The sequence below is a fragment of the Hyaena hyaena genome, unplaced genomic scaffold (assembly GCF_003009895.1).
Source record: "Hyaena hyaena isolate Hyena2069 unplaced genomic scaffold, ASM300989v1 scaffold_65, whole genome shotgun sequence".
In the NCBI taxonomy this organism is placed as follows: domain Eukaryota; kingdom Metazoa; phylum Chordata; class Mammalia; order Carnivora; family Hyaenidae; genus Hyaena; species Hyaena hyaena.
In genome coordinates, this window is record NW_024080697.1 from 3455509 (window position 1) to 3482438 (window position 26930).

At 51.4% G+C, this 26930-nt stretch overlaps 2 protein-coding genes across 3 annotated transcripts in view; both read right to left on the bottom strand.

The window, feature by feature from the left end:
- Positions 1-290: 290 nt before the first annotated feature.
- NGB (neuroglobin) lies at positions 291-4938 on the bottom strand. Its single transcript, XM_039232320.1, has 4 exons — positions 4777-4938; positions 3321-3432; positions 2358-2477; positions 291-953 (listed from the first exon to the last, which is right to left on the bottom strand). Exons 1-4 carry the CDS (start codon positions 4863-4865, stop codon positions 819-821), a joined length of 456 nt encoding a protein of 151 aa, XP_039088251.1. The 5' UTR covers positions 4866-4938; the 3' UTR covers positions 291-818.
- A 5500-nt stretch (positions 4939-10438) lies between these two features.
- The window catches only part of POMT2 (protein O-mannosyltransferase 2), a 41445-nt gene continuing 24953 nt past the window's right edge, over positions 10439-26930 (bottom strand). The window contains exons 10-21 of one of the 2 annotated variants that reach the window (XM_039232236.1): positions 25010-25076; positions 22632-22701; positions 20125-20203; positions 18608-18759; positions 17833-17924; positions 16673-16749; positions 13671-13742; positions 13308-13367; positions 13107-13212; positions 12016-12156; positions 11742-11856; positions 10439-10922 (exon numbers count right to left, since the gene is read on the bottom strand). In XM_039232236.1, the coding sequence (XP_039088167.1) occupies positions 10817-10922; positions 11742-11856; positions 12016-12156; positions 13107-13212; positions 13308-13367; positions 13671-13742; positions 16673-16749; positions 17833-17924; positions 18608-18759; positions 20125-20203; positions 22632-22701; positions 25010-25076 (1137 nt within the window). In that variant the 3' untranslated portion in view covers positions 10439-10816. Of the gene's footprint in view, positions 10923-11741; positions 11857-12015; positions 12191-13106; positions 13213-13307; positions 13368-13670; positions 13743-16672; positions 16750-17832; positions 17925-18607; positions 18760-20124; positions 20204-22631; positions 22702-25009; positions 25077-26930 lie in introns of those variants that run through there. The other variant, XM_039232237.1, reaches the window with a different exon arrangement.

Genomic DNA, 26930 nt, shown 5'->3' on the forward strand with positions numbered 1-26930 from the left:
ACTCCCCCTCCTTCCTTGCCCTTCCCCAGACCTCCCTTCCCCCCTCCCGCCCCCCCCCCCCCCCCCCCCCCCCCCCCCCCCCCCCCCCGCGGCTTCTACAGCGTGGTCCTCAAGCTGCTCCCAGCAGCAGCGTTGAATGAGGGGACTGGATACAGCAAGAGAAAGACAACTCTGACTCTGCATCTGAGCAGCCCCCGGGGGCCCCACTGAGCCCATCACAGACCCAGGGCAGCAATTCCTTCCCCAGCAGTTCTCTTGATCACCTGCCTCCCCCCCCCACCGGCCCCTGACCTGTGATTCCACCAGGAAGGCTAAAAGGGTCCCTCTTGTTTACTTATGAAAGGCACAAGCCCCTGGGATAGAAAAGCATGGGAAGCAGGCAAAGTGGGAAGGTGTCTGAAGTTCAGCCACCCACCCCCTGCTTGGCCCAGGCTCACCTGAGAAGGGGGGATGACCAGGGCCCATGCTCTCAAAGATCTCCACCTTCCCAGCCCCACGCCACCACTGTGACCACAACACCACTCCTCTCTTAGCAGAGGAGGGGATGTCAGAGGGGAGAGAAGGCAGCAGGGAAAAGCCACTGGGGCACCAGGAAATCCAGAAGCCCCTCCTTGAAGGAAAAGCCACCCCTGCCTGCAGTTGGAGACGAGGAAGCCGGAGACCCAGCCCTGCTCCATCACCTCTCCAGGATGGCCAAGCGGACGAGGGCCGAAATGCAAGGAGGCCTAAGGGGACCTGGGCTACAACAGACACGAGCAACAGACAGACACAGACAGATGCGGGCCTCCAGGCGGAAGCTGCTGGGCAGGGGCCGCCTCTTACTCGCCATCCCAGCCGCGACTCATGGCCTGCACCACGGCCCCGTAGAGCTGGCTCCAGGCGGCCCGCACGGCTGGCGTGAACGCAGGGCCCAGGCACTTCTCCAGCATGTAGAGCAGGGACTCCCCCACTGTCTGCAGAGGCAAGTGGCACCTTGTCATTCCTGAAGGCAGGAAGGCATCGCCCCATTCCACAGGCGAGGAAACTGAGGCCTGGCCCTTCTCTCCTGCACAGGGTCCACACTTCCCGAGCAAGATTCTGCCCCAACACGCAGGTGCCGCATCAGACCCCCTTTTCCCTTAAATGTGAAGCCTTCTAGTGAACCGAGTATTTGAGTCCACTCAACCTTACAACCACCCCGTGAGTGGGGCCAAGACATTGCCTGGGACCCCCAGCTCAGACCAAGCAAAGTCATTGCCCCCAGGACTCAGTTTCCTCCTCTGTATGGCAGCTTCATGGTATTAAGAGTCCAGACTCTGCCACCAGACAGACCTGAGTTCACTTCCTGATTCCACCATGTATGAGCTGTGTGGCCTCAAGCAGGTTTTACAACGTCTCTGAGCCTCAGTTGCTTCATCAGTAAAACAAGGAAAGTAAGTGTTCCTACTTATCAGATTGCTGGCGTGATTAAATGAGATCATCTATAAACGGCTCTTCGTCCAGCCCCTGTACACAGCAAGCCTTCAAGACTAATTAATGGCTCTTGATTGTTATTAACCATAACAAAGTATGGCTTACCTATTCCACAAATGTTTACAGAGTATCCACTAAAGACCAGGCACCGCACTCGTGCTCTGGTTCGAGGGGACTAGATGAACGTGGTCCCTTCCTCGCTGTGCTTACCATCTGGCAAGGTGATTGGACTATGGGGTGGACTGTCCTGTCAGTGTCTCCCCTTGAACCACGCTTTGAGGATTCACGCCCCCTGAGTGGGGTCCCTCCACCTTGAGCCTGAGCTCATCACCTGCCTGGCTTTGGCCAATGGGGCGTGACCAAGAGGGATGGGAGCGGAGACAGGAAGTGTCCTGGAGCATCGGGGCGCTGCCCTCTCTTGGAACTCAGCTGCCACTCTGTCAGGAGGCTTGTCTAGGTCACCGATAATGAGACACTGATAATGAGACACCACCGGGAAAGAGGCTCTGAAGGATGACAGACCAACATGGATGCACGAGCCCCAGCTGTGCTCTCAGCCGAGTGCGGCACATGAGTGACGCCAGTGCCACCACATGAAACAAAAGCACCGCCCCACTGAACCCAGAAATCGTTCACTTGGGGTGGTTTTATACACAGCGATAGGAAACAGGGCAGACTGGCGAATCCCATGGTTCTAAGAGAAGCCATACCAGGGAAGAAAAATTGGAGGCTCAGAGAGGTCAAGACAACGCAGGGGGTCCCATGGCAGGAGTAACAGATGCCAGGCCCCCACCCTAGTCACCTGAGGGCATGGAATGGGGAGAGAGAACAGGTGGGCAGGGAGGACAGGGAGAGTGGTGGCCTCAGGTCAGGAGCTCCAGAGAGGGGGGGAGCCCGTTACCCACCGAGAAGGAGCTAAGCTTCACCCCCACGGCACGGTGCTTCTTGCCCAGGCCAGCAAGGTACTCCTCCAACGAGGACAGATCCTCTACATTGGTCACCGCAGTGTCAATCACAAGCATCACCTGCCAAGGTCAAGGTAGCAGTGAATCGGAGAGGCCAGAGAAATCCCACCTGCTCACAACCACAGTCTAGAACCCAGGGGTTCCCACCAGAAGTAAGAGGTCACCAGGACCCTCCGTTTTCCAGGATCAGAAATGTAAGGCAGTCAGGGCATCTGGCTGGCTCAGATGGTGGAAGGTGCGACTCTTGATCTCAGGGTTGTAAGTTTGAGCCCCACGTTGGGTGTAGAGATTACTTAAAAATAAATAATAAGATGTTTAAAAAATAAAGAAAGAAAGGGAAGGAAGCAAGGGGGAAAGAAAGAAAGAAAGAGAAGAAACGAAGGGAGGGAGGGAGGGAGGAAGGGAGGGAGGGAGGAGGAAAAAAAGAAGGGAGGGGGAAGTGCAAGGCAATCTGTGTCTGTATACAGAAAGCACTCAACAGTGGCCAAACTACTAATGTTATACTGTGAAGGCAGCTCCTCTCCTCTAAGGGTCTCAAAGCCCTAAACATGGCAGCTGGATGGTGCTGTCCATCCGGGACAAGGAGAAGCTGAGGCACTGTGAGAGTCACAAGCCTCCAAGGGGAACCCCAGCTTGGTTGTCATGGGCAGATGGCCCTAGTGGGTCAGTGCTGACACCACCCTCAGGAGTCAGGGACATGCTGGGGGCAAGGGTGGGGCTGGGACCAGCTGGCTGAGCACAGGGGGCCCCAGACTCCGCCCGGCTCGGCACAGACGGCAAGGAGCAGATGCCCCTGGCATGGGGCAGCGTTGGGAGGGGCGTGAGACCAGGCCAGGGCAGGAGTAGCTCTCCCCAGCCCAAGTCTCTCATCCTCCCCCAGAGGCCGCTCCGCCTTCTCCTCACCTTCCTGATGTGGTCCAGGAACTCGGGGGAGGACAGACAGTCCTCTGGGCTGGAGAACTGGCGGCAGTTGTACTGGAAGAGGGGCAGCAGGTCAGGCTCCAGGTCAAACAGCCTGTGGGGGGAGACCCAGGTGTCAGTCCTGGGGGGGGGGGTCAGTCCCTGCAGCCCCCACCGACCTTGTGAGCCCTAGCTGCTCAGCAAGGGGGGGGGAGGGCGGTGCAGGGATCCACCCAGAAGCTAGAATACACCCTCCAACCGGGCACTGACCCCTTTGCCATCTCTGTCAGTGCCCCCTTCTCTCCCCCTCCGCCGGCTCTGAGGGGCATCCTCAGTGCGTTTCTCGGCCCCCCACAGGACCCAGCATTGAGAGGCCCCTCCATAAACAGCTCAGAGGCCTGGGACAGGGAGGGGTCCTCAAGTAGGAAAGCCCTTCTCTGTCTCTGTCTCTCTCTCTCTTCTCTATCTCTGTCTCTCTCTTCCTTTGGGCCAGAATGTCTGAGTCTCATCGGGTTTGGGGGTGCTTGGGCCAGTGATGAGAGCGGCACTGAGAACTCTTCACACCTACTGGCCATTGAGTACGTTAATGTGGTTAACTCCTCTACCCCTCACAATCCTAGGCGGCAGGTATAACTGGTATCCCAGTCTTATAGCGCAGTGACTCTCAGTAACTTGCCTGGGGTCACACAGCTTAGAAGCAGCAGAGCCATAGAAGATTTCCCTGTTCCCCTTTCGTTGCTGCGGGGTGGGGGGGTGGGGGGGGCGTGGAGGCGGTTTGCAAAAAGCCGCCTCAAAAGTTGGCTGGCTTTGGGAGCCAAGACCCCTGAAAAACCATGGCCACAGAGCACTGCCTCTGGTGATGACAGAGGGGTTACCTAGAAACTCAAGGTAAGGATGAAGACTGGCCTCCCTTCCCTGGGGTCTGCGCAACCCTTTCCCCCTCTCCCCAGTGGTGAGACGTGGGCGTCTATCGTCCCTTCCCTGGCTGTTCTCTGGTCCCAGCCTGGTCCTTTCCTCTGACCCGGTTTATTCTTCTGTTGGCGGCTGGACGTGTGCCCTCGTAGGGCCTGGCCAGTGCTGTCCTCCGGGGGCCCGGCACACCCTCCCCGCACGGGGCCCTTGGGGCACCCTTTCAGGCACCACCCAAGGAACGGACACTCAGGAGCGGGCGCAACGCGGGGAGCAGAGCCCTCTGGCCACAGTGTAAGGAGATCCGCCTGGGAGGACCCCCGACCACCCCCGGGAAGTTCCCCCAGAGGCGCCCACCCCCCCGGGGAAGCGCAGGAGGGGCTGCGCCACCCGTTGCCGCGCGGGCTCCTTTGGCGCACTTCTGGAAGCGCTCCGGCGCCGAGGCAGAGGGCCAATCTTTCCTCCTCCGGCGCCGATGCAGCCGCCGGGAGCCCGTTCCTGGCGGGGCACCCCGCCACCCGCACCCCCGGGGCGCTCGGGGAGTCCTCACCTGGCAAACAGCACGGTGCCATGCTCCAGAGGGCTGCGGCTCACCGCCCGCCAGCTCTGCCGGATCAGCTCCGGCTCTGGGCGCTCCATGCTGGCCCGGGGACGCGGGGCGCGAGGCTGGGACCCTCGGGGCGTGGGCACCGTCACCGCACGTGCCGCGCCATCTCCGCGGCGACGCGGGCCACTGTGCACCCCCTACGGCCCCCCGCGTCTCAGCCGGGTGGGGTCTAGCCGCCGCTCCTTCCCTCGCCCTGGGTGGAGGCGCCCCGCCGCGCCCGCCTGGCTGGCGCTTCCGGGGACCCCGCTCCGGCCGCTGCGCCCTGCGCCCCGAGGCTCCGAGAGCGCCCCGCCCCGCGCCGCCGGGCTGGGGCGCTTTAAAGCAACCGCGGCCCCCGCGCCCCCGCCCCCTCCTCTGGCCGTCAAGGCGCTCATCTCTGGGCAACCGGCTGTGGCCAGGGACGACCTGGTGGCCTGGGAAATGCCCGGGCTTCATAGCTTAACAGAAATCGTCGAGCCTCTCTGGGCCTCAGGTTTTCGTCTGGAAACTGGTGATTATTTCACCATTTGGTGGTGAGGGCACCCAGGTGAACTTGATCACCTTAGGAGGCTCTGCATGCGCCACCTCTCCACAAGCTTCCCTGGGGCGCTGCCCAGAGACGTTAGAGTTTGACCCCCTCGGCACAGGTTCTCCTCTCTTCCGCCCGGAAGTCGGATCAGGGGATCCCCAGCACCTGCCTGTGTGAACAGGCCCGGGCTGGAGAGGCTCCCTGCCCTAGCTCTGGGTCTAGGCATTTGTACGCCCCCCGTCCCTGTACATTGAGGGCCACCAGGGCTCTCAGCCTTAGGGACAGGACCAAGACCACAGCCATTTCCAGGCAGGCCTGGGAGCTCTCGAAGCAGCATCTCTAGCAATCTGTGAGCTCCAGTTCTACTGCTGGCTCTGCTTGCTCAGGGCCCGGTCTGGGATGCAGCAGCTGTGACCACTGCAATACCCGGACATTAAGGGAGTTAAGTGCCCACATGCTATTCCACGACTTTCGATAGACTTTTAACATTTTTAAACAGAAGTAAGACTTCATTCTCTAAATTGAAGTTCAGGTAGTGGGATTTCTCGCTTGCCATTCACGGTGTGAGGCTGACCACTTATCAGGCCTGAGCCTTTCTCTTTTAGGCACCAAAGCCCTCTCCCGCCCCCCGCCCCCCGTTTAAAACCCTCCTTTATCTTTTGCTGCCTCGGAGCCCGGCTCCTCCCAGCCTGCCTACTTCTCTTTCAGGGTCCTCAGTGTCCGGGAAGGAGGCTGAGTAGTGAGGTCTCCAGGGACCTTTGGCCCACCTCATTTCGTTCCATGGGTACAAAATGGTGTCATGGTCATGAATAGGGCCAGTGGTCATGAACAGCCAGCGGCTCCACGCCCAGGAGTTTGTAGGGTACATTCTATTCCTCTCTTCCCCATCTCCCCACACATCTCTGGGATCTCTGGGCTGAGCAGGAGAGCCAGGCTATAAGGCCTGGCTTGTGTCCTAAAGAGTCCGAGATCGGCGACTAGATTTCTCATTCGGTGTCCCATGACCCTGCAGCCAGGTCAGCAGGTCATGGGGGAGAAGTCCATATTATGTCTCTGGTGACCTTCACCTTTCGGTGCAAAGATGCCTTGTGCTCTGTGCAGGCTACCTGGCCTATCTAAGGCTTCCCAGTCTACCCAGTTTGCACTTCCTGGCAATAGTCTGTACTTGGGAACTTCTTGCTTCCTTTCTCCTTTGGGAGAAAGTCTGGGTCTGATAAGTTAGTTAGCGGCAGTTAATGGTTTTAGCTGGTAAGTGGTGGAGTCAGCACTCACTCTGCCTTTCTAGAGCCAGGAGAAGGGGGCTACGTGCACTGTACTCCCTGCTTCCTTGGGAAAAAAGGCTCGAGAAACTGGCTGGGCCTATGCAGGGCCGGGGTGGTGGGGGGGGGGGGCGCGGAGAGGAAGTTCCAGGAGACAGAGGGTCTGAGTCCGTATCTGAGGGGCTGAAGAAGTTCACAGGACCTCCCCTCCTTGCCTGGGATCTGCCATGACTCAGCCAGGAGGTTCTAACGGACAGAGCTGAGTGCTGTCACTGAGTGGACTGTCACAGTAGACAGTGACGGAGCACACCTGTCCCAACTCCGTGCAAGTCTCTTTGCATCATTTACTCTTTGTCCTCACAATATCTCTACCAAGAAGGTACCATTGGTTATAATCTTGTTATACTGTTGAGGAAGCAGAAGCCCAGGGGATCGGTAACTAGCTCCAGGTCATGTAGCTGTCAAGGGAGGGGTCAGGATTTGCCCTCAAGTCTGACTCCAGCCTATCCTCTGCACCTCCGTGCTCCTCTGCCTTCTTCACTTTAATGGACTGTGACCAACAGCTGTGTCCATAGTTCAGACCAAGCCAAGGTGACTGGGTCTGGGTCTATGGTTATTTGACTGGTGTGCTGGTACTGGTATACTGAAGCTGGCTCTTCGATGGCCTCTGAGGGCCAATGGTGTGCATCGATCTTCCCAAATTCTTTTAGTGGCGTCAGGTTGCCAGCCTGACGTGGGCCACACAGAGAATACGCATACCGTGGGAAGGGGCAAGTGCTATGATCAGGCCTTTCTTCCCTCCCAGGAAACCACTGGTCTGGGTGCACCAGGAAACACGGGGCCTGGATGTGCTGTGGATGCGTGAAGCAGAATGCACAAAGGAACATGCCAGATCTGGATGCCTCAGAGCTGAGTCCAGGCCTTCTCCCTGGGGATCCAGGGCTGCCTGTTGCTCTGGGAAGGTGCTTCTATCCCGGGACCAGGCTGGAGAAACAGAAAAAATCCCAACTTGGTGCCCCATCATGGCCCTGCTATTAACTAATCACAAGAGTTTAGGCAAATAATTTAATCTCTCGTGGGCAGAGTGGAGACAAAACCAGCATTGACTTCCCGGTGCCTCTGTGAGGATGAAGTGTCACTGATGGGTCGGCGCTTGGCAAACTAAGCTGTGCCAGTCGGGAGTGTTTGGTCCCTTCCTAAGCTGCCTGGACTCGGCATTCTCTGTCCCCTGAAGATCTGCACACCCCTCTCCCTGCCTCCTCCAGCTGCTCTTGTCCCAAGGGGGAGAAGGGAGGGGAGTCAGGCCGCCCCCACCAAACAGGGCAGTGCCACTCCTCTCCACACGTCAGCACTCACCTCCCGACCTCCCGATGACCCTCACCGTCACTATCACTCCCGGTAACAGAAGACCCCCCGCCAAGACGGGGCCTCTGGATGGCAGCTGCTACGGGGCTGAGCCACAGGCCTGGGCCGCACAGCTGCCCCAGACGTGCCCCCTTTCTGCCCACTCCCCATGCCCTACCATGTGGCAGGCTACAAGAGAAAAGGGTCCAGCTCCCTACTTACTTTGGAATAAGTTTAAATAAATCAAGAGAACAACCCACATTACTCAACCTTGTACGTGGGAGGGCCAAAGGTCCCTTGGGGTGTGGGGCTCACCTGCCCAGCCAGGGCCTGTGCGGGAGCTAGAATGGCCTCAGACACTGAGACACAGTGGAATGGTTCTTGCACTCAAAATATTCCTCTCTTTCTGGGAGCCCGAGGGAAAGTCAGAATCAATTAAGGACAAGAACACCATGGCTTTCAAAATAAGAGCTATTTATTACAAAAGTAAATGGCCTCTGATTATCTGTGGAAACTTTTTTTTAAATATAAAATTGTGGCTCAAGAATCTGGCTGGAGGGGCTGCTAACGAACACGCTCTTCCCCCACCAGGGCATCCGTGGGGCAGATCGCATTTCTGCCGACCCCCGGGCACTGGAGCCCATCCCCAGAGCACCACCGCGAGAGCCCTGCTCCCCCGCGCCTTCCAAAGACATAGCCCGAGTGCCTGCAGCTGCGCCCACCATACAGAGAAGGGTCTGCTCATCTGGGCTAAGAGGAAGAGGGGGCAGTGAGTGAGCAATTCTCTCATCGTCCAAACACAGTGGAAGAGACAGAGGAAGCTTCCTCTCCAGGTGGCCAAATTAGGAGGGAGCCCTGGGCAGGAAGCTGGCTGAGCTTTCTTCTTCCTCACCACCTTCAGCGTGGCTGCCCCTCTGGCTCCTTTGGGCTTCCTCCCTTCCAACAAGTCCCTGTTAGGAAAGAAGGTGCACGGGGACAGCAGCCACCTCCCTGCTGTCCTCGGGCCAGTGCTCTTTGACTGAGGGGCGCGCACTGATCCCCACACTATCCCTGTCCTGCCAGGAGACCCCACTCAGATGGCTGTCCACACCCAGCTCAGAAGAAGCCAACTCTGCCTTCGGGGAGGAGAGACAGCGGTGCGGTGGAAAGGGCGAACAGAGGTTCTCCATCCCTGTTCTTTCCTTCCAGAAATGCAATTAAGCACGCGGCCCAGGCTCGGCACACAGGCAGCACTTCCTGCCAGGGGAAGTCAAAAGGGCTGCAGCCCCGCGAGAGGGAGGTCATCACACCCCAGATCTAATTAACGAACCTGCCTTGCTTTTGACATTGCCGCATTTCCTCTATTAACATTAATGATGGCTGGTCCGAAAGGCTACGGATGGCCAGAAGCTTCCCTCCCCACCGCCCAGTAGGTAGCACAGCCTGTCCCTGGGACCAATTTCCAGTCTCCGTGGCAACCGCCTCCCAGAGATGCTCTAAAGAGCGCTGACCCTGTCAGAGATGGTGGGGGCCACGGAGGAGAGAAGATGAAGTGAGGCAGAGCCTCATCATTAAACCTGGAAACATCACGTCCTCCGAGACAGAACAGTCTGTCAGGCACCGGTGGGAGGGAGGCAGGCTGAGGAGCTGGCCCTGGGCTGGTTCGGTTCTCACCCAAGGGTTTTCTTCTATTTGGGGAGGAAGTGAAAGGAAGAGCTCTGAGCTGAGCTTCCTACTTGGGCTTTAAAGTGAGCAGAGAATAGAAGCTTTGCTGCATTTCTTGGTGCTCTGGGTCTTTGGGGAAAGCAATTAGTGAAAGTGACACAGAGAAAAGGGGATGAAATGGAAATGGGCGTCAGCAGGGGAAGACTGGAGAAGCACAAATAAGGAACACCTCAGGAGTGATGGGAACGTCACGCTGGACGGGCCACGCTGCCCCCTGGGACCCCACACCAGCACCACAGATCCCTGCCCTGCTACCCTTCGGCCTCGGCTGCTAAGAAAGGGGCCCCAAAGGCTGTCCCAGCCATCAGGAGAATGCGTTTGTGCCACCCTCGCAGCCAGGCCGGGTGCGGAGGGAAAAGGACGGACAGCAAGCAGCTGCAGCAGGTGGACCGTGCGAATGAACACAGGCAGCCAAGGATAATGCCATTCCTCCCCCCAGCCATTGCCATCGTGGGGTGCTCCCTGAGAGCGAGGGCCCCGGGGCTGGTGAGCTCTGCGCTGCCTCGCTCTGGAGCCCAGTCCTCTGTGCACCTGCTGCCACGGAGGAGACTTCCCAGCAGCTGCCCCCCGGGGAGGCAGCTGGGAGGACGGCCCTGCAGCTCAGAGATGCTCTGCTGTTTGCTGGGAGGAAGGCAGTTCCGCTTGGAGGGTCCCCATTGGCTCTGCCCCTGCTGATTTCCCAAAGTGCGGCTGGTGAGCTCAGCCTTCTTGGAGGTCAGAGAACTTATGATGGCTCTTACTGTCAAACCAAATCCAGTGTGAAAGAAAATACCAGAAAATACTACTGTAGCCCTGGACTATTCCTTAGAGTTTATGACACTCAGCTGTCCACAGTCAGTATTCCACAGGCGTATGGACACATGTACCCTCACACCCCCGCACACACCCCTCCTTATGTTGCACGCTTGGGGAAACGGGCCCGAGAGGCGGTGTCCTCTGTTACCGGGCCATTCCCAGTGGTGGGGCCTCTGCAGACAGAGCCGCGGCTGTCCCTAGCGTTGGGCAAAGTTCCGGGTGTGATCCCAGACCTCAGTCCTGGCAGACAGCAGAATTCCTCAGGCTCCTTGGGCAGCCTGGCCCACAGCTGGGAGGGTCCAGTTACTGGCTGCACAGCTGGTTGTCCCAAGAAAGTTCCTGGACTCAGGCTGAAGTCCTTGTAGCAGCCTCCTCAAAAGTCCCATGATTCCAGCCACCTCAGTCCTGCCATGGGGCTTCGGGGATCCTGGGCTAGGGGACCGACCATCCCGTAAGCCAGAGGGTGGAAGAGGTAGAAGCTGTGAGAGAGAATCCAGAGGGAGGCAGCTGTCATCCAGTGCCTCAGCAGCAGCAAGCGGCCCTACAGATCCACAGATCCTTGAAATTCAGCTTCCCCCGCCCACTGGAGTTTGTTAGGTCTCTTCCACCTACAAGATCCGCTTGTTCTTGTCACCACAGTCTGTCTGGGTTAGCCATTTGGGCACACTGTCGCCTGAGAGCTTAGCAGATGTTGACTTAATGACAATGAGGGAAAGGGCTCCTCCCAAGAGGCCCCAGGGAGAGACCAGCCCAGGGGGTCTGGTCATGGCTGTTTGGCTCAGAGTGTTTGTTAAAATGTGCATGTGCTCTCAGGCCACAGGCCCACCATTTGCAGTTCATGCTTTAATGCTGCCTCCCTGGTCCCTAAAGGCTAGTGATTCTAAACAGGGGTTCTGTGAGACTGGCAAGAAGGTGGGGAGATGAGGGGGGGCTTGCCAAACAATACCCTCCTTCCAGATATTCTGAGCCACAGCCCCCACGACTCCCCCCACCCTCTCCCTCCAGAGCTGTCTGTTCGGGAGCCACCATGACACAGAGGCAGCCACGCTCGTATAAAGGCTGGGACCCACTGGCAAAACGGAAGAAAGCAGTTAGCCTCAGTTTCTCTTATCCGGCTGCACATTAGGGTCACCTAGGGAGTTTTGAAAAATGGAATCAGAGCCTCTGGGGGGGAGGAGCCAGGCATCAGAGTGCTTTAAAAGCACCCCCCAGGGGATTCTAAAATGCACCCAGGGCAGAGGCATCGGACTTGGGGGCAGAGAGTGGGGGGCGGCAATGTACAGAGCGGGGGTGCTCACCTATAGGCAGTTCCCAGGAGCAGGCCCAGGTTCCCCACCACATAGAGGCCCCTGGCCAGGGAGGAAGAGGCCAGGCTCCAGGCCCCAAGCCGCAGGAGAGTGTCCCACAGAATGCCTAAGGGGAAGAGAAACCTAGCACCAGCATGTCAGAGGCTGATTTCAGGGAGGCAGCACAAAGGGGCCACTCCAGGTCAGGAAGTGGGGGAGATCCCCCCCCTCCCATCAGTGCTGCTCCCCTGCCCCTCTCCCCCAGGTCCAGGTAGGCAGTGCTGACCTGTCAACATGCTGGAGAAGAGCATGGCGGGGAAGTAGTGGTGGAAGTAGAGAATCCGCCCCATCAGGAAGAATGGGAAGTAGTGGAGAACCCAGCCGAGCAGGAGCTGACCACCGCCTCGCAGCAGGACCTGGGACAGCCCTGGGCGCCAAGCAGCACAGCCCAGGTCAGCACCCTGGGAGGGGGCAGAGACCCCGGATCTCTCCAGCTCTGCCCTCCACCCCTGCTGTGCAACTAGCCCGGGCCTGCCTTCCCTCATCTGGAGCTCACGGAGCAAGCCCAGGCAGCTGGAAGAGAGGAGTCACTGCCCTCCAGAGCCTTGCACGTTACTGCTCCCTGCTTGGGCAGGTCTTGGCACCCATGCAGGTGCACCAGACACCAGCAGGAGGCAGCCTAGCCTCTAAAGAAACCATGATGCTCACACCCCATAGACAGCTGCCCCCATCTCACCTCCGTCTCCCATATCTGTGCTGCCACACAGATGTTTGCAGTGGCTGACAGGGTGGAGGTGAAGTTGGAGATGAGGATCAGGGGGTCAGAGTGGGTCTAAGACAGGCGGTTCACAGAGGGAGCAGCACAAGGGGTAAAAAGAGCCTGTGGGACATCTCAGGGGCTGCAGTCCGTGCCCTAGGGGCTCCTCCCTACCCCACTAGAGGACGCTAGGGGATGGGGCGCAGAACAGGGAGGAGGCAGAGGAGAGAAGGTGGGCAGCTCTCTACAGAGTGTAAAGGTTAAAAGTGAAGGCTCTGGGGGCACCCAGAAGGCCCTTCTCCCTGCTCTCAGGCTCTGTCTCTCAAATAAAAGAGTGAAGGCTCTGAAGTCAGATTGCTTGGGTTTGAATCTCAGCTCTACACTTCCTAGTACATGTCCTGGGACAAGTCTCTTCTCTTTGTGCCTTTGCTTCCTAATCCATAAAATGGGGGTAGGAATGTCCTACTCTACAGGACTGTTGGGAGGATGGGAATTTGGTGACCGAGCTTTAAAAAGCAAAGGCAAAGGGAAGGAGTGGGGGTGAAGGCAGACTGGCCCAGCAGCAGTGCAGGCCCCGGCCAGCAGGCAGGTCAGGGGAGGGAGAGCCCAGGGGTCCCGACCTTCCACCTCCGCAGGCAGGTGTGCCCCTCTCTGCACAGCTACAGCGATGGCACTCCCCACGACGAGGTAGAGGGCAATGCTCAGCAGATTCAGCCACCAAACCACCTGCGTGGGAAGGTGAATGGGCAGGTGAGAGGAGAGCCACAGCCCCCCAGGGGTCCAGGCGGACGGTCTACGCAGGGAGAGGGCTGGACGCTCACCGGGTTGCCGAGAAGATACACACGGAAGTCGGTGTCATTGATCCCTGAGAAGCGCAGGCCCTGCGGGGCAGAGGACACCCTGCTGATCCACGGCCCGGTGCATCCCAGCCACATGTGCTCCGGGGGAAGGAAGACCAGTTCCCCTTCACCTGAGCCTGGGCAGGAGGCTCAGAAACTGCCAATTCTACATGAGCTCTCTGGGAAGTCGGGTCAGAATCAGGACAAAAAACAGAGCCCTGTCGCCAGCCACCTCATGCCAGCTAAGGCCTTGCCTAGTTACCCCAGCTCACCTCACCAGACCAAGTCTCAGTGATCTGTTTTTTGGCTCCATTTCCTAGGAGAAGCTCTAGCCTTGAGCCCTACCTGATAGTTGATAGGCCAGTGCCAGGGTTTGGACGTGAACTCATTGTCCTTGGGTTTGAGACCATTGTTCCCCTGCAGGAAAATGGCAAAAGGAAGCAAGTCAGGGAAGAGACCTAGAGAGCTGACAGAAGTGTGAGCGACGGGCATCTCTGACATGTGGCCAAGTGTCCAGAGAAACCCCTCCCTGCAGGGAAGTCAGGTGCTCGTTCTCAGACACTGTTCACCTGCCCAACACGCAAGCCTCCATTTCCATCAGAGGCAGTCCGTTCAGACCACTATGCTTGAGAGAAAAGAGAATGAGAGACTTGCTTCCTATGAGCACAAAACACACACCCATTCTTCAGACCAGGGAGAAGGTGTCAAGAGGGCTAGTGGGAAACACAAAATCGGGCCAACTTACTTGTCCCCTTAGGAGGTCAGTTTCAAACCCAAAACCAGAAAGTCTGCTGAGTTCCCGGACTTGGAAAAAGTTACTTTAGCCTAGTGCTTCTCAACTTTTTTTTTTCATTACTGCCCCTTCTGGGACTTTTTTAGACTTTTTTTTCCTAAATGCCTCCATTGCCATTTTAATAACACAACGATACTGTAAATATGTTTATATACTGGGTGACTGCCTATGCTTCATACATGAAAAAGTTCAGGGTTTTTTTGTGCTCCAAGAACACATTTTACCCTCTGGGCAAAAATGGGAGTGATATTACCCCAGTTGAGAATGCATACTTTAGCCTGAAGGACCAAGGTTCAGCCCCTTTAATCCAGTCGCTAAGACTGTCCAACAACCTGCCTCTACGTGGCAAAATCAGGGCTTTTCAAAGGCAAGAAGGAAAGGATCAGGACCCTGGATACTAAGCACCAGGTCTGGTGTCAGCCTCATTACCAAAACAAATTGAGGAGGCACTTCCTGCGAACAACGGTAAGGTGCTGTGAGTTAGGGCAAGGTTTTCCATTGAAGGGCCTCCGAATGAGGAATGAATCAACCTGGACCCTAGAGGAGCTGTGGAGGGAAATGAATTCCTTCAAACCAGCACAGTTCAGTCTCAGACTCGAGGACTCCAGCCAGAGCTATAACAAACCAGGGCCATCCTATTCACTACATTAATCTCAGAAATCTAGCTCCTTTCCTAAACCAAGAAATGGAAGGAAGGAAAAGTCTGTAACCATTACAGGCATCTGCGTTTGTGCATTGTTCTCTACGCTTACCATCTAGGGAGGGCTCGTCCTAGCCAACCTCAGTGGACGAGGCAGCCTTCTCTGCACAGGACTCAGGCTCTCCACTCAGCTGGGAGAAAAGCCCTCTCCTGTGCAGTTTCCATCATCTGACTATTCTGATCCCTCTCCCCATTCTGACTCTCCATTGGTTGAGTAAGAAAGCTCCCATATGCCCTTTTACTCTTTGGCTCTACCTCTTAAATAATGAAAGAAGAAACAAGACTATTTAGCCTTAGTCTTAAAATTCTACCCAGACCAGGACACCTGGGTGGCTCAGTTGGCTGGGCAACTGACTCTTGATTCCGGCTCAGGTCATGATCTCACAGTTTGTGATATCAAGCCCCATGTCAGGGTCCGTGCTGACAGTGAGGAGCCTGCTTGAGATTCTCTGTCTCCCTCTCTTTCTGCCCCTCCCCCACTCATGTGCATACACAAGTGTGCACGCTCTCTCTCAAAATAAAGAAATAAAACTTAAAAAATAAAAATAAAAAAAATTCTACCCAGACCTAGAATGGTATTTTGACTGACAGACGCATATGCAAAAGAGCTATGTTATCAGGCCACAGTGACAGTTACAAGCAGAGAGTCAGGGAAGAAGTGACCTAGAGATCACTTAATGTCAAGTCATCGTCTCACGATGTGCAGAAATGACAAAATTTGCACACTCAAGATGTGCAGAAATGACAAAATTTGAATTTTTTAATTTAACCTGGTGAAAGAAGTCAAGTATATTTACTGAGGCCTGCTTATATAATCACTTCCAGGAAAGTCCACTTAACAATGGCTCAGCAGGGGAAAAATAACAGTCACTACACCTCTCAGCAACCCTGTGGGCGGAGTGATAAGCACACACCGGGCTTGAGCTACAGTGATGCTTAAACACCATTTCCACAGAACACTGGTTTTCCCTAAACCAGAGGAAAGGGGGGTCTCTCCTAAACATCCACACTGCAGCAAGGGTTCTCTAAAGCCCCAGGGAGATGTTAGGCTAATGGGTAGAACTTTCTCAACCTAAAGATCTCCTCAGTTGTTCTCACTCCTTTGAGCTACGACTGTTGTCAGATACTAATGATGGAGAGTACAAACAAAGAATCTTGCAAAACCTGCAAAAGACTCAGTCAGGCCCCCTACACAGTTCCCATGTCCAGGAACTTGAGTGGGCTCATGATGGGGATTTTATGCTGCAGATAAACACCATGCTCAGATCAGCTATCCATCCTAATTCATTCTATCTTCAGATGATGGAATGAACTATCGATGTCTCATGATCTTCAAAGCAAGAGCACTCTGGCTTTCAGGAGCTCTGCCTTTGAACAGATTTGAGAAGCACTTAGAAGTGGAAGAGTGTAGCAGTAACCAGCATGGACTCTGCCAGCCTGCCAGCCTGGCCCTGAAGCCTGGACCCACCCCTTACATTTAGCTGTGTGACCCTGGGCAGCTTAACCTCTCCGTGCTTCAATTCCTTCATCTGTCAACTGGGGACAAGAGAACTCCATGGGACTGTAATGACTACTGACTAAGTCAGTACCCATGCAGTGCTTAGAGTGGTCACTGGCACATAAGAACGACATACATGTGTGTTGGTGTCTGCTGTCATCATTATCACCATAACACCGTCATCATTCTGTGACAAGGGAAATGCCTTTGAAGACCAAGTAAACTACAGGTGAAGATCCTTTCAAAGTCCTCCCTGAGGGGGCGGTGGATCTATACCACGGCTCCTGATCTATGATGCAAATCTGCGGACCGCGAGAGCTCACAGAGGAATCATCCAATGGGAGGGGCCGCCGTACCCGGATCATCACCATGTGGGACTCCAGCAAGACCTCAGGAAAACTGGGCTGCAGCACATCCAGGCTGATGTTCGGCACTAGACAAAGAAGCGACAGAGAAGAACCTTGGTGGCACGTTCTCCCGGCTGTCCACAGCATGCACACTGCGGCCAGAGTCTGAGCACAGCCTCCTGACGCTCTGGCTAACAAGTAGGTAAGAGTGTTGAGGAGACAGAAGAAAGCTTGGCCCAATTCTTGATCATCCCCCTTCATCTTGTGCGAAGCACACCTGAGGCACATGGAGAAACACAGAGGCCACACACAACGAGGCCTGTCCCCGGTGCGGCCACACTCTCGGCACCGTCACCCTTCGTTATGATACGGGCTCAAACACTGCTCTCCCTGCCAGGCAGTCTGTGAGCACAGGGGCCAAGTCCACCTCATTCACCAGTGTCTTCCCGGGGCCCCCAGTCCTCCCGTCATACTCACTAAAGAGTTGTTCAATTGGTTGATTAATTAGCTGGTTGGTTAAATTAGGTAGTAAGAAGAATGTAAAAAGGGAAGCACAGAGAGGGGAAATCAAGCAAAAGCTTGAGAGCAGAGGTTGGGGAGGATAGATGATGAATCCAGAGACTCCCTGAGTTGACGATGACACTGAGGTCGAAATGCAGACAGGAGCCTGGGAGTGTAGCTATGGGACTCAGACTAAGGGCTGTGGCTGTCACTTTCTCTACAAGTGTTGGCTGGCTGTGGGGCGGGGAGGAGCTCTCCACAGGGGCATAAAGGGAGAGCACTAGTCTGCTCTAAGCCTTGAGGGTCGGAGGTACCCGTGGTGCAGGGGACAGAACAGTCCAGAAGGAGACAAGACAGGCAGACCTGCACTGCAGGCAGCAAGGAGAAGCGTTAAATCCAGAGAGCGGCAAGGAAAATGAGAAGAGGAAATTAGCTCTGTACCCAAGTGAAGTCACTGGTCATTTTAGGGAGAGTTTCAGGAAGACAGGAAGTTCACATGGATGGGAAGAAAAAGGAGCTACCTGTTGAGACAACTCGGATGAAGAGATTCAGTTTAAAAAAGGAAGGAAATGGCAAGAATGATACAAAGTGGCAGCAGAGTCTATAAAGGTTAATTTTTCTAAGATAAGAGTTACTTATAAATGTTTCCAGGAAGTAATCTCACTCACGTTTGGGATTGATATGGTCCTCCACATTCCAGACAGAGTTGAGGGTTTCCTTTAGGTATGGGGTGCAAGTAACCTCCAGCTGCTCCCAGCCCCTGTGAAAAGCAGTCACAGCAGTCTCTCAGAAGATGTGAAACTCACCAGATAGCACTGCTGAATCTCTTAAATTCATGGGACCTTGTTCTTTTCAACCCAGTGTCCATGCTTTTATCACCCTCACTCTTTTCCATTTCATGATTATCACAGAAGTCATCTAGCATAGAGCATTCCCACTTTAGGAAGGTCCCGAGCAGTTAGAAGGTTCCAGCCAGATGAACAAACACTGAACTCTCAGAACACATATAATACCAATGGAACTCTGGCGTTCTCTGCTCTGTAACACAGCTGATGCCTCTTCTCCCTCTATTTACTGCTAAAAATACGAAAACATGAGGAGTGCCTGGGTGGCTCAGTCGGTTAAGTGTCCAACTTCAGCTCAGGTCATGATCTCATGCTTGTTAAGTTCGAGGCCTGCATTGGGCTCTGTACTGACAGCTCAGAGCCTAGAGCCTGCTTTGGATTCCGTCTCCATCTCTCTCTGCCCCTCCCCCCATACCCCCTTTCTCCACACTCTGTCTCTCTCTCAAAAATAAATAAACATTTAAAAAAATATTTTTTTAAATACAAGAATATGAGGTAAACATTGACAATGGAGAAACAGAAGCTTCTGGTATACTGCTTGTACTGTGAAAGGAGAAGCATGAGCCTCAATTAGGATATCAATACCCCAAAGACTCACCATTTGGGCAAGACCTTTCCCGAGGAGCCGAGCACACAACCTGTGACCAGATGGATAAGCCGAATTCGACTTCTCAGCACTTTGATCCGGTTTCCAAATTTTCTGTTTACAACCTCAATCCTCCAGAAATCATTGGAGTCTCCTGTCCCATTCTGCCACATAAATCAAGGGAAAAATACAAAGAAAGCAAGATGACTTTACAGATGGCGTGTCAGGAAAGGGAGATGGCCACCCTTTCAGATGCCACCATATCACAAAGGTCAAAGACTAAATGGGCCTCAGTGGATCAGGTGGGAAAGGAACAGGAGGGGCCAGGGAAATACCCCAAGTCATGCATATTCCTCAGCACTAACTACCATAACTTCTACAGCCTGCAGTCCAATTCTTCACTTCATGGGACTAGAGTTTAAATTCTAAACACATGTTTTTACTCTTAAATCAAACTCAAGACATCACCCTGAACCAACAGAAATAGATTTGGGCCATCTGCACCCGTTACTTGGCCATCTGGACACGCACTCATCTAAGCAAGAAAGGTCTGGCCTAGAGATTATACTTTAGAAATTAAGACACTTATGTCCAATTCTCCTCAGGAGATGCCTACAAGAAAAGATGGGTTGTGGCTCTAGTACTGGGGGCTGAACAAACAGAAAGAGGGTTGGGAACTCCACCTAAAACCCAGAACCTTTACTGATTCTGCACCAAAGCCTCTGCAAGGGAACGTAAGATGGTCCTGAGTCTAGCTGCCCCCAAGTTGTTTTGTTTTCATATTACTCCCCAAGCCATAAGTATAGAGCTTCTTCTATTAGCGGCATCACCCCAAGGTGGTAAAAATCCCAAAATAACATGGTTATTAATATCCCCATGTTTTTAAGGATTTTTAAGTAATCCTTAAAAACAAAGCCAATGAAGATTTGGGATCTGACAAAGGATAAACTTCTTTATCCACCTAGCATCATATTGTGGATCCATGGCTTCTATGTCCAATGTGATTTTATTTTATATTATTATTTTCAAATGTTTACCTATTTTTGAGAGAGAGACAGAGACAGACAGACAGAGCGCAAGACAGGGGAGGGGCAGAGAGAGGAGACACAGAATCCGAAGCAGGCTTCAGGCTCCAAGCTGTCAGCACAGAGCTCGATGCAGGGCTTGAACTCACAAACCACAAGATCATGACCTAGCTGACGTCGAATACTCAACCAACCGAGCCACCCAGGCGCCCTCTCCAATGTGATTTTTAAAAAGACCCAAATAGTATTCATATGTGACATTTATTAAGTGTCAAAACATAAAAATGGCCTGGTTATTATGGGAGGAGAGAGACAAACAGAATCATAGGTTGCTTTTCCCACAGCAAACCTAGCCAAAAAGTTGCCAATGTTAACAGAGTCCCTGTACAGCCCCCAATCCTTAGGAACATTCCAGAATTCCAGGGAGGATGTGTTCTGCCACATGGCGCTGAGCCAGGCCCCACAAGTTTGTACATCCTGCTCACACTCCAGTTGCTCACTTACTATGCCATAGCCAGTGACCTGATAGTGCTTTCGGGTCAGGGGGGCCTCATGATAGTGACTGTGCAGGTTACGAGAAGTCCTAGAAGTTAAAAAAGAGAGAAATACCATTATCCTGGAAAAAAGAGACATCCAATGTCTTCTCTTTTACTAAGGATATTCAGAGTCCTCTGTTAGGGCAAGAAAAATTAGAATCTGAACTATGAAATCCAACACATCAGCAATGTCTTGCCTACTTACTTACAAGAAATATCCAGAGAATCAGAGAATTGCCCAAACCAGGCAGGACAGATGACAGGAATCCTGAACTACATGCCAAGAAAGGGGTTAACTTCAGCAGTCAGAGGGATGACATCATATTTGGAGGCTTTGAAGCACTTAGCTTGCCTGACTCATGAGGCGGCTTTGGGGAGAAGAAATTAAAATCTGTATTTTACACAAGCCTGAGCCAGGTAAGCCTCCTCTCTCCTGTTAACTCTTTCTACCCTCATTACCAGTTTTACAAAGTGGGGATATGTGGGGTAAGTGAGGGGATTAATTTAGCTTTTATTTACTTTGTGCCTTTTATAATAATTCTTACTTTTATCCACAATAAGAAATAAGTTAAGTGTTCATTATAAAAATTCTGTAAACTTCCAAAAATAAAACTTAACAATACATAATAACTTTTAATTTGTTAAAAAAATGAAATTTATTAAATAACTAATAAAAATTAGAAAGTATCCATAATCCTACTGGCTAGGGAAAAAAACAGTTTATAGATTTTCTATGTACATAATCCCTGATTTTTTTTTAAAAAAATCTGTCCCTGATGATCCTCGTAGACATAATTTTTGCAGAGCTGCTTCTGCGGTCTATTGTTCCTGTTCACTCCTGCTCATGGTGCCCTATTTCCTTGTGTGCTTAGTTATTTTTTACTATGTACTACTCACTGTCACTGAAAAGCTATTTATGGGAATGGATGACAATGTATTTCCCAAAAGCAGATTTATATTTGCTTTTAGCCAGACACCTAGAAGATATTACCAGTCTGAGATGACGTTCATTTAAATTCATGGCCTAAAACCCTCCTACACATTGGTGGGAATGTAAACTTGTGCAGCTGCTCTGGAAAACAGTGTGGAGGTTCCTCAAAAAATTAATAATAGAACTCCCCTATGACCGAGCACTAGAACTGCTAGGAATTTACCCAAGGGATACAAGTGTGCTGATACACAGGGGCACATGTACCCCAGTGTTCATAGCAGCACTTTCAACAATAGCCAAAACATGGAAAGAGCCTAAGTGTCCATCAATTGACGAATGGATCAAGAAGATGTGGTTTATCTATACAATGGTATACTACATGGCAATGAGAAAAAATTATATCTGGCCAATGAGGATGAAACTACAATGAAATTGTAGCAACATGGATGGAACTTGAGGTTGTTATGCTGAGTGAAATAAGTCAGGCAGAGAAGGACAGATACCATATGTTTTCACTTATAAGTGGAACAGGAGAAACTTAACAGAGGACAATGGGAAAGAAGAAGGGGAAAAAATAGTTGGGGAGAGGGAGGGAGGCAAACCATGAGAGACTCTTGAATGCTGAGAACAAACTGAGGGCTGAGGGGGTGGGGGTCAGGGGAAAGGGGGGTGATGGGCATGGAGGAGGGCACTTGTTGGGATGAGCACTGGGTGTTATATGGAAACCAACTTGACAATAAACTATGAAAGAAAATAAATAAACAAATAAATACATGGCTCTCCATATTGAGACCATCCAGATGAAATTAATTTGGGCCACAAATCCATGTGAGGATCAACTGGTAGTTACAACTTTCCAGGAACCAGAGATAGCTCCTCCTCACCCCTGCTCCCCCTGCTCAAGCCCTTTGGGGGTCCAAGTTTGGGGGAAGGATTACTTAATAAATTTACCACTTTGGTGAGCCTAGAGCTTTGAATTTACAACTCTTTCTCTCAAGGCAGACAAAACTAAAGATCGAAACTCAACATTGTGGGATCAAGGCAGAAGGGGCTGTAGCACCCCACTCATTTCTCTGGATTCCCACTTTTACTTAGATTCTGGCCTGGTAACTCCCTCCTGGCTTGTCAGCTCTTTGAGGCTTTAAGATATTTTCATATCATTCCAGCATTTTTAGTCATTTCCAATGAGAACATTGCTTAAATAAACTAGCTTGCCATATTCTCAGAAACGGACTTCTACGTCTTTCTAAAGGCAGCCACTTAAGAAGCTTTGGGTAACTCAAATATTTCTCTTTTTCCCTTCTAGAAGAAGGGAAACTGAGTGGTACCTTCAAAGTTCAAACTCCCCAAAGCCAAAACAGGTGGACAAAACTAGCCTGCTCATTTCCTCAGCCCGCATAGAATGGGTCTCCCATTCCAGCACAGACACCTTGATCTATTTACTAGAGCCTCATCCAATCTGACTTCTGTTTATTTCTAGCTTAAAAGAACTCCTGCCTTGGTGCTCACACCACTCATTCATCCCAGACAGCAAATCTACTCACTCTTTGTGTTCGAGCCGGATGATGTCTCCATGTCTTACAAACTCCACTGGGGACGAAGGGTCCAGGGGATCTGCCGAGAAGAAACAAGCACTGGTATCTGAAATCATTCGCTCATTAGGCTAGTGGCAATTGCGGGCCTGTAGGTAAAGTTCTAGTACAACAGGGTATATTTTAGAGGTACAGACAGAGTGCTGGGAGAATAAAGAGAAAGGGCCCCTCACTGTCTCAGAGAAACACTTCAAAAGACTCTTAAAGGAGGGGAGAATTTTGTTAGGTGAACAAGTGGGGCACAGTTGTATGAAAGAACAAAACACGTTTGACCGATGTTAAATGGTTTCCTATGAGTGGGCGATTGGGCGGGAAAGATAGGGGGAACAGGTGAAGGTATGAACAAGCAGGGCCAGGCGGTGTATGCCAGGCTGTGAAATGTGGCCTGTATCTGACAGGCACCGAAGCCCCCACAGGAGGATTTTTAAGCTGAGAAGCCAAATAATAATATTTTCCTTTTAGTAGAAATACAGTCTTCCAAAAATTAATTCCATGTAAACGACCATATGCCCAGCTTTCCTCAGAATCCAGTGTTAAACCCTACAAACTTTGCCAGTCATTATCTTGTCTCTGGCAACACACTTGCTAAGTGTGAAGCAAAGAAAATGATGAAGTAACAGAAAGGGACCACATCATTTAGAAGTCAAGAGCAATCAGGTCTAGCAAGGCAGTGATGATGACAAAGGAGCTGCGGTAATCAGCAACACAAAAGGATCCTTGCAAACGTCTGTCCCAAATAGTGAGACACTAACACTCAAGGTCAGGAAAGAGAAATGTGCCGGAACAAATCATGAGCTCTAAAGAGAAACAGAATTCAAGTGTAGAGATGCCCATTCCTCTGTGGACATTAAGGTCTCTGAAAAAGATAAGCAAGGTAACAAAACAAGTCAATGGGAAGAGAAGTTTCATTTCACATGGATTTGGGAGGGTGGGGGCATTTACAGCCATCAAGAACACAAAGACCTAAATAAATAAAATCACAAATGAGAGAGGAGAAATAACAACTGAACCACAGAAATATCAACAATCATAAGAGAATATTATTTAAAAAAAAAACTACATGCCAACAAATTGGACACCTAGAAGAAATGGATAAATTCTTAGAAACAAACAAACAACTAAAAAAACACAAAGACCTTGGTCTATACGGCTCCCACTTCCCAAAGTGCTTATACCTCTCTGCCTTCACACAAAGCCATAGTTGCTTGGGTGAAATGCAACCACCCTAACCTAGAAGCCACATCGAAAAACAGATCAGAGATGTTCAAAGATTTGGTCAATGTCCACATAACTTTAGAAGTAAAGAGGTCTTGCCTTACAACCCCTCATCGGGATAGACCACTTACTAAGTTAATCCTGTTGGATGAAAACAATCAGTACTGGTATTATAACAGTATGGAGACAGACTGTGACCAGTGGTGTCATAACAAAGATTACTGAGGAGTAGGAGGCAAAGGCAGCGGTTGTGTGTGCCACATTTCTAGTCTCAAGATCACAGCAAGAAGAGGTGGGGAAAGGAGCAAGGAAGGGGAGTTTAGATGAACAGCCGCCCACCGCCACACAAAGGCTCAGGAGCAGCTGACTCAAGATAGGCTGAGCCAGGTGGTGTTTACTGAGGAGTCACAGAGAAAGCCTGTGACACAGGACAATCAGCAGGGGCTCAGAAGGTGAGCAGGAGATGCCCTCTGTTCTCTTCCTAGCTGTAGCAGAAGGCACAGCCTGCAGGTAGCTAGCTCCCTGACCAAAGAAAGATCCAGATATAGCCCATGTCATAAAGTCCTGAGAGCCCATTACATGTGCTTCAGGGCAGCTCTGCCCAGGCCAGTCAGGGGCAGGCCAGCAGGTATTGAGTGAGGAGCTAAGCACCAGGCTAGCTAGACAAGCCCAGCAATGGGCCCTCAGATCAAGACAACTTGAGCTGCACCATATGTTAGGGTCTGCAAGGCTTGGTGTGCTCTCAGTTAGAAAGGACAGCAGCCACCATGTGCCCTCAGCTGGGGCTACTTGACTAGCCCCCGATAGCAAGTCCAGGCAGCCAGTTCTGGATTAAGCCTGAGCCTTGGCCCTGCTCTCTAACTTCAAAATGACAGCTGCCAAGAGTGAAATCTTATCTGTCTTGCTCACTGCTTATCTCCTATGCTCACAGCAGTGCTTAGAACATAGTAGGTGCTCAATAAATAGCTGTTGAACGGATCACTGAGATCAGTAAAGGTATTGCCCAAGAACGATCAGGAGAGCCCCCCCTCTGTACCATTTGAAGGCATGAGAAACATTAAAAGTGGCTCAGAGTGAGCAATAACACAGGAAACAGCAGTTCCCTACCATATTACCTGCATTTGTATTATGTTTCTTGATAATCCACAGGTTGTTGTAGTCCTTGTGCAAATAGGTGGTGACCTGAGGAGAAGGGGCGAGGGAAGGTGGGGGAGAATACCATCACTATCAGCACAGCCTCCGGACAATCAACAACCAATCAACATTGCCTAAGCCTCCTTCAGAAGCCTGAGCTGCCAATCTGAGGGCCGACAACCTGAGGGCCGTGTTTCCCAATGGGGTTCAGAAGTACCACTGGTTAAGATTCTCTCTTTCCATCTGCATTTAGAGGTTTAGCCCACAACAACCTTTTTGATTTGTCTCTGTCTCTTTCTGCATCTTGTCTTTAAAGTTTCAGCCTCCTAGGGGAGGAAGCATGGTACCTTGTATGACGTTGTCTCCAGCACACAAAGAGGAGTTAGTGCATTTTAAGAAGTAACTAAGCGGTGCCTGGGTGGCTCAGTCTATTAGGTGTCCTATTTGTGATTTCTGCCCGGATTATGATCTCACGGCTTGTGTGTTCAACCCCCACGCCAGGCGCTGCAGTGCAGAGCCTGCTTGGGATTCTCTCTTTTACCTCTCTCTCTGCTCCTCCCCCACATGCACACACTCTCCTCAAAAAAAAAATTTTTAAGTAATTAAGACCATGCCTCAAACTTTCTAAAACTTCATGCTATATTTTCTAGAATGTGGCCAAATGAAACTAAAAAGCTCCATAAATATCTCACCCCAGAAGCCTGAAGTTTTAGCCTGTAGCCATTCTACATACACTGATTTTTAAAAAATTAAATGTGTATATGCATGTGAACATGCCTGTACCGCTGCGATGAATCTAATAGCAAAAATTTGGAACCAGTATAAATGTCAACAGAGGAATAGTTTAACATGGTGGTATGTCCCCAGGACAGAATAATACACAGCCACAGAAAATGTCTCGGAGCATTTTTTACCAGCACAGGAAAAGGCTTATAAAATGCGAATGCTGAAAATGGCTGCCATTTATCACCAGGTATTGTGCTAACACCAGGCAAGTCTCATCTCAATGCTGGAGGGACTCTGGTTATCCCCACCTTACTTATAAGGAACCTAAGGTTAAGTAATTTGTTCAAGGTCATCACAGCCAATCAGTGGAGAGACATGATTCAAACCAAGGCAGCTAATTCCAATGCCTCCAGCAAAGAGATCATATGACAAATAATTATGGCAATTATGTAAACAAGAACATAAATACCCAGAAACAACAGAAATACTTACAAAGTGAGATTTTATAACTCCAACTGAACAAAACACGGCTGATTTACTTGCAAAGAGATTTGGAATTAGCGTTTAAGGAAAAAAATATGCATGTGTTTTATGGCTGCTTTGCTTTGGTGGCTTTTACTTTCTCAGAAAAAAATTAGGACTGATGGTATTAAGAATGTACCAGAAACTAAAACGTTTTGGCAGCCACAGAGAATGTAAGCGCATACTCCTGAACACAGGTGTACAGAATCCACCTTAGATTTGCTTATGGATCTTAAAATTTTTGTGGTGCTTGTGTGTGTGCACTCTAGTTTTTTAAATAAAAACTATTATCAGTAAAATTCCTCTAAGAAAAAATGACTTCTTTATTGTGAGTAAGGTCCACAGCCTCTTTTTCCCATTCCAACATGTGTTTTTACAGTACATTTTTCAATAACAGGAGGTCTCCCAAGAAACACTGGTCTCCTCTAACAACAGTGTTGTGCCCCAAGCCATGGGGATAAACACCGAGCTTCCAGAATCACATGGAGCTTTTGTCTTTTGGGGGTTTTTTTGGTTTTGTTTTTCACTTTTCTATATTTCTCAATCGTATTCTATAAATGTTATGCTTTAAAAATATTTAGGGGCGCCTGGGTGGCTCAGTCGATTAAGTGTCTGACTTCAGCTCATGTCATGATCTCACAGTTCATGAGTTGA

Coding starts and splice junctions, on each gene's coding strand:
- NGB (XM_039232320.1), bottom strand. CDS start 4,865: ATGGAGCGCCCAGAGCCGGAGCTGATCCGGCAGAGCTGGCGGGCGGTG. Junction 2,478..3,320: donor TCCTGGACCACATCAGGAAG/GTGAGGAGAAGG, acceptor TGACCTTGGCAG/GTGATGCTTGTGATTGACAC. Junction 954..2,357: donor TGAAGCTTAGCTCCTTCTCG/GTGGGTAACGGG, acceptor TTGCCTCTGCAG/ACAGTGGGGGAGTCCCTGCT.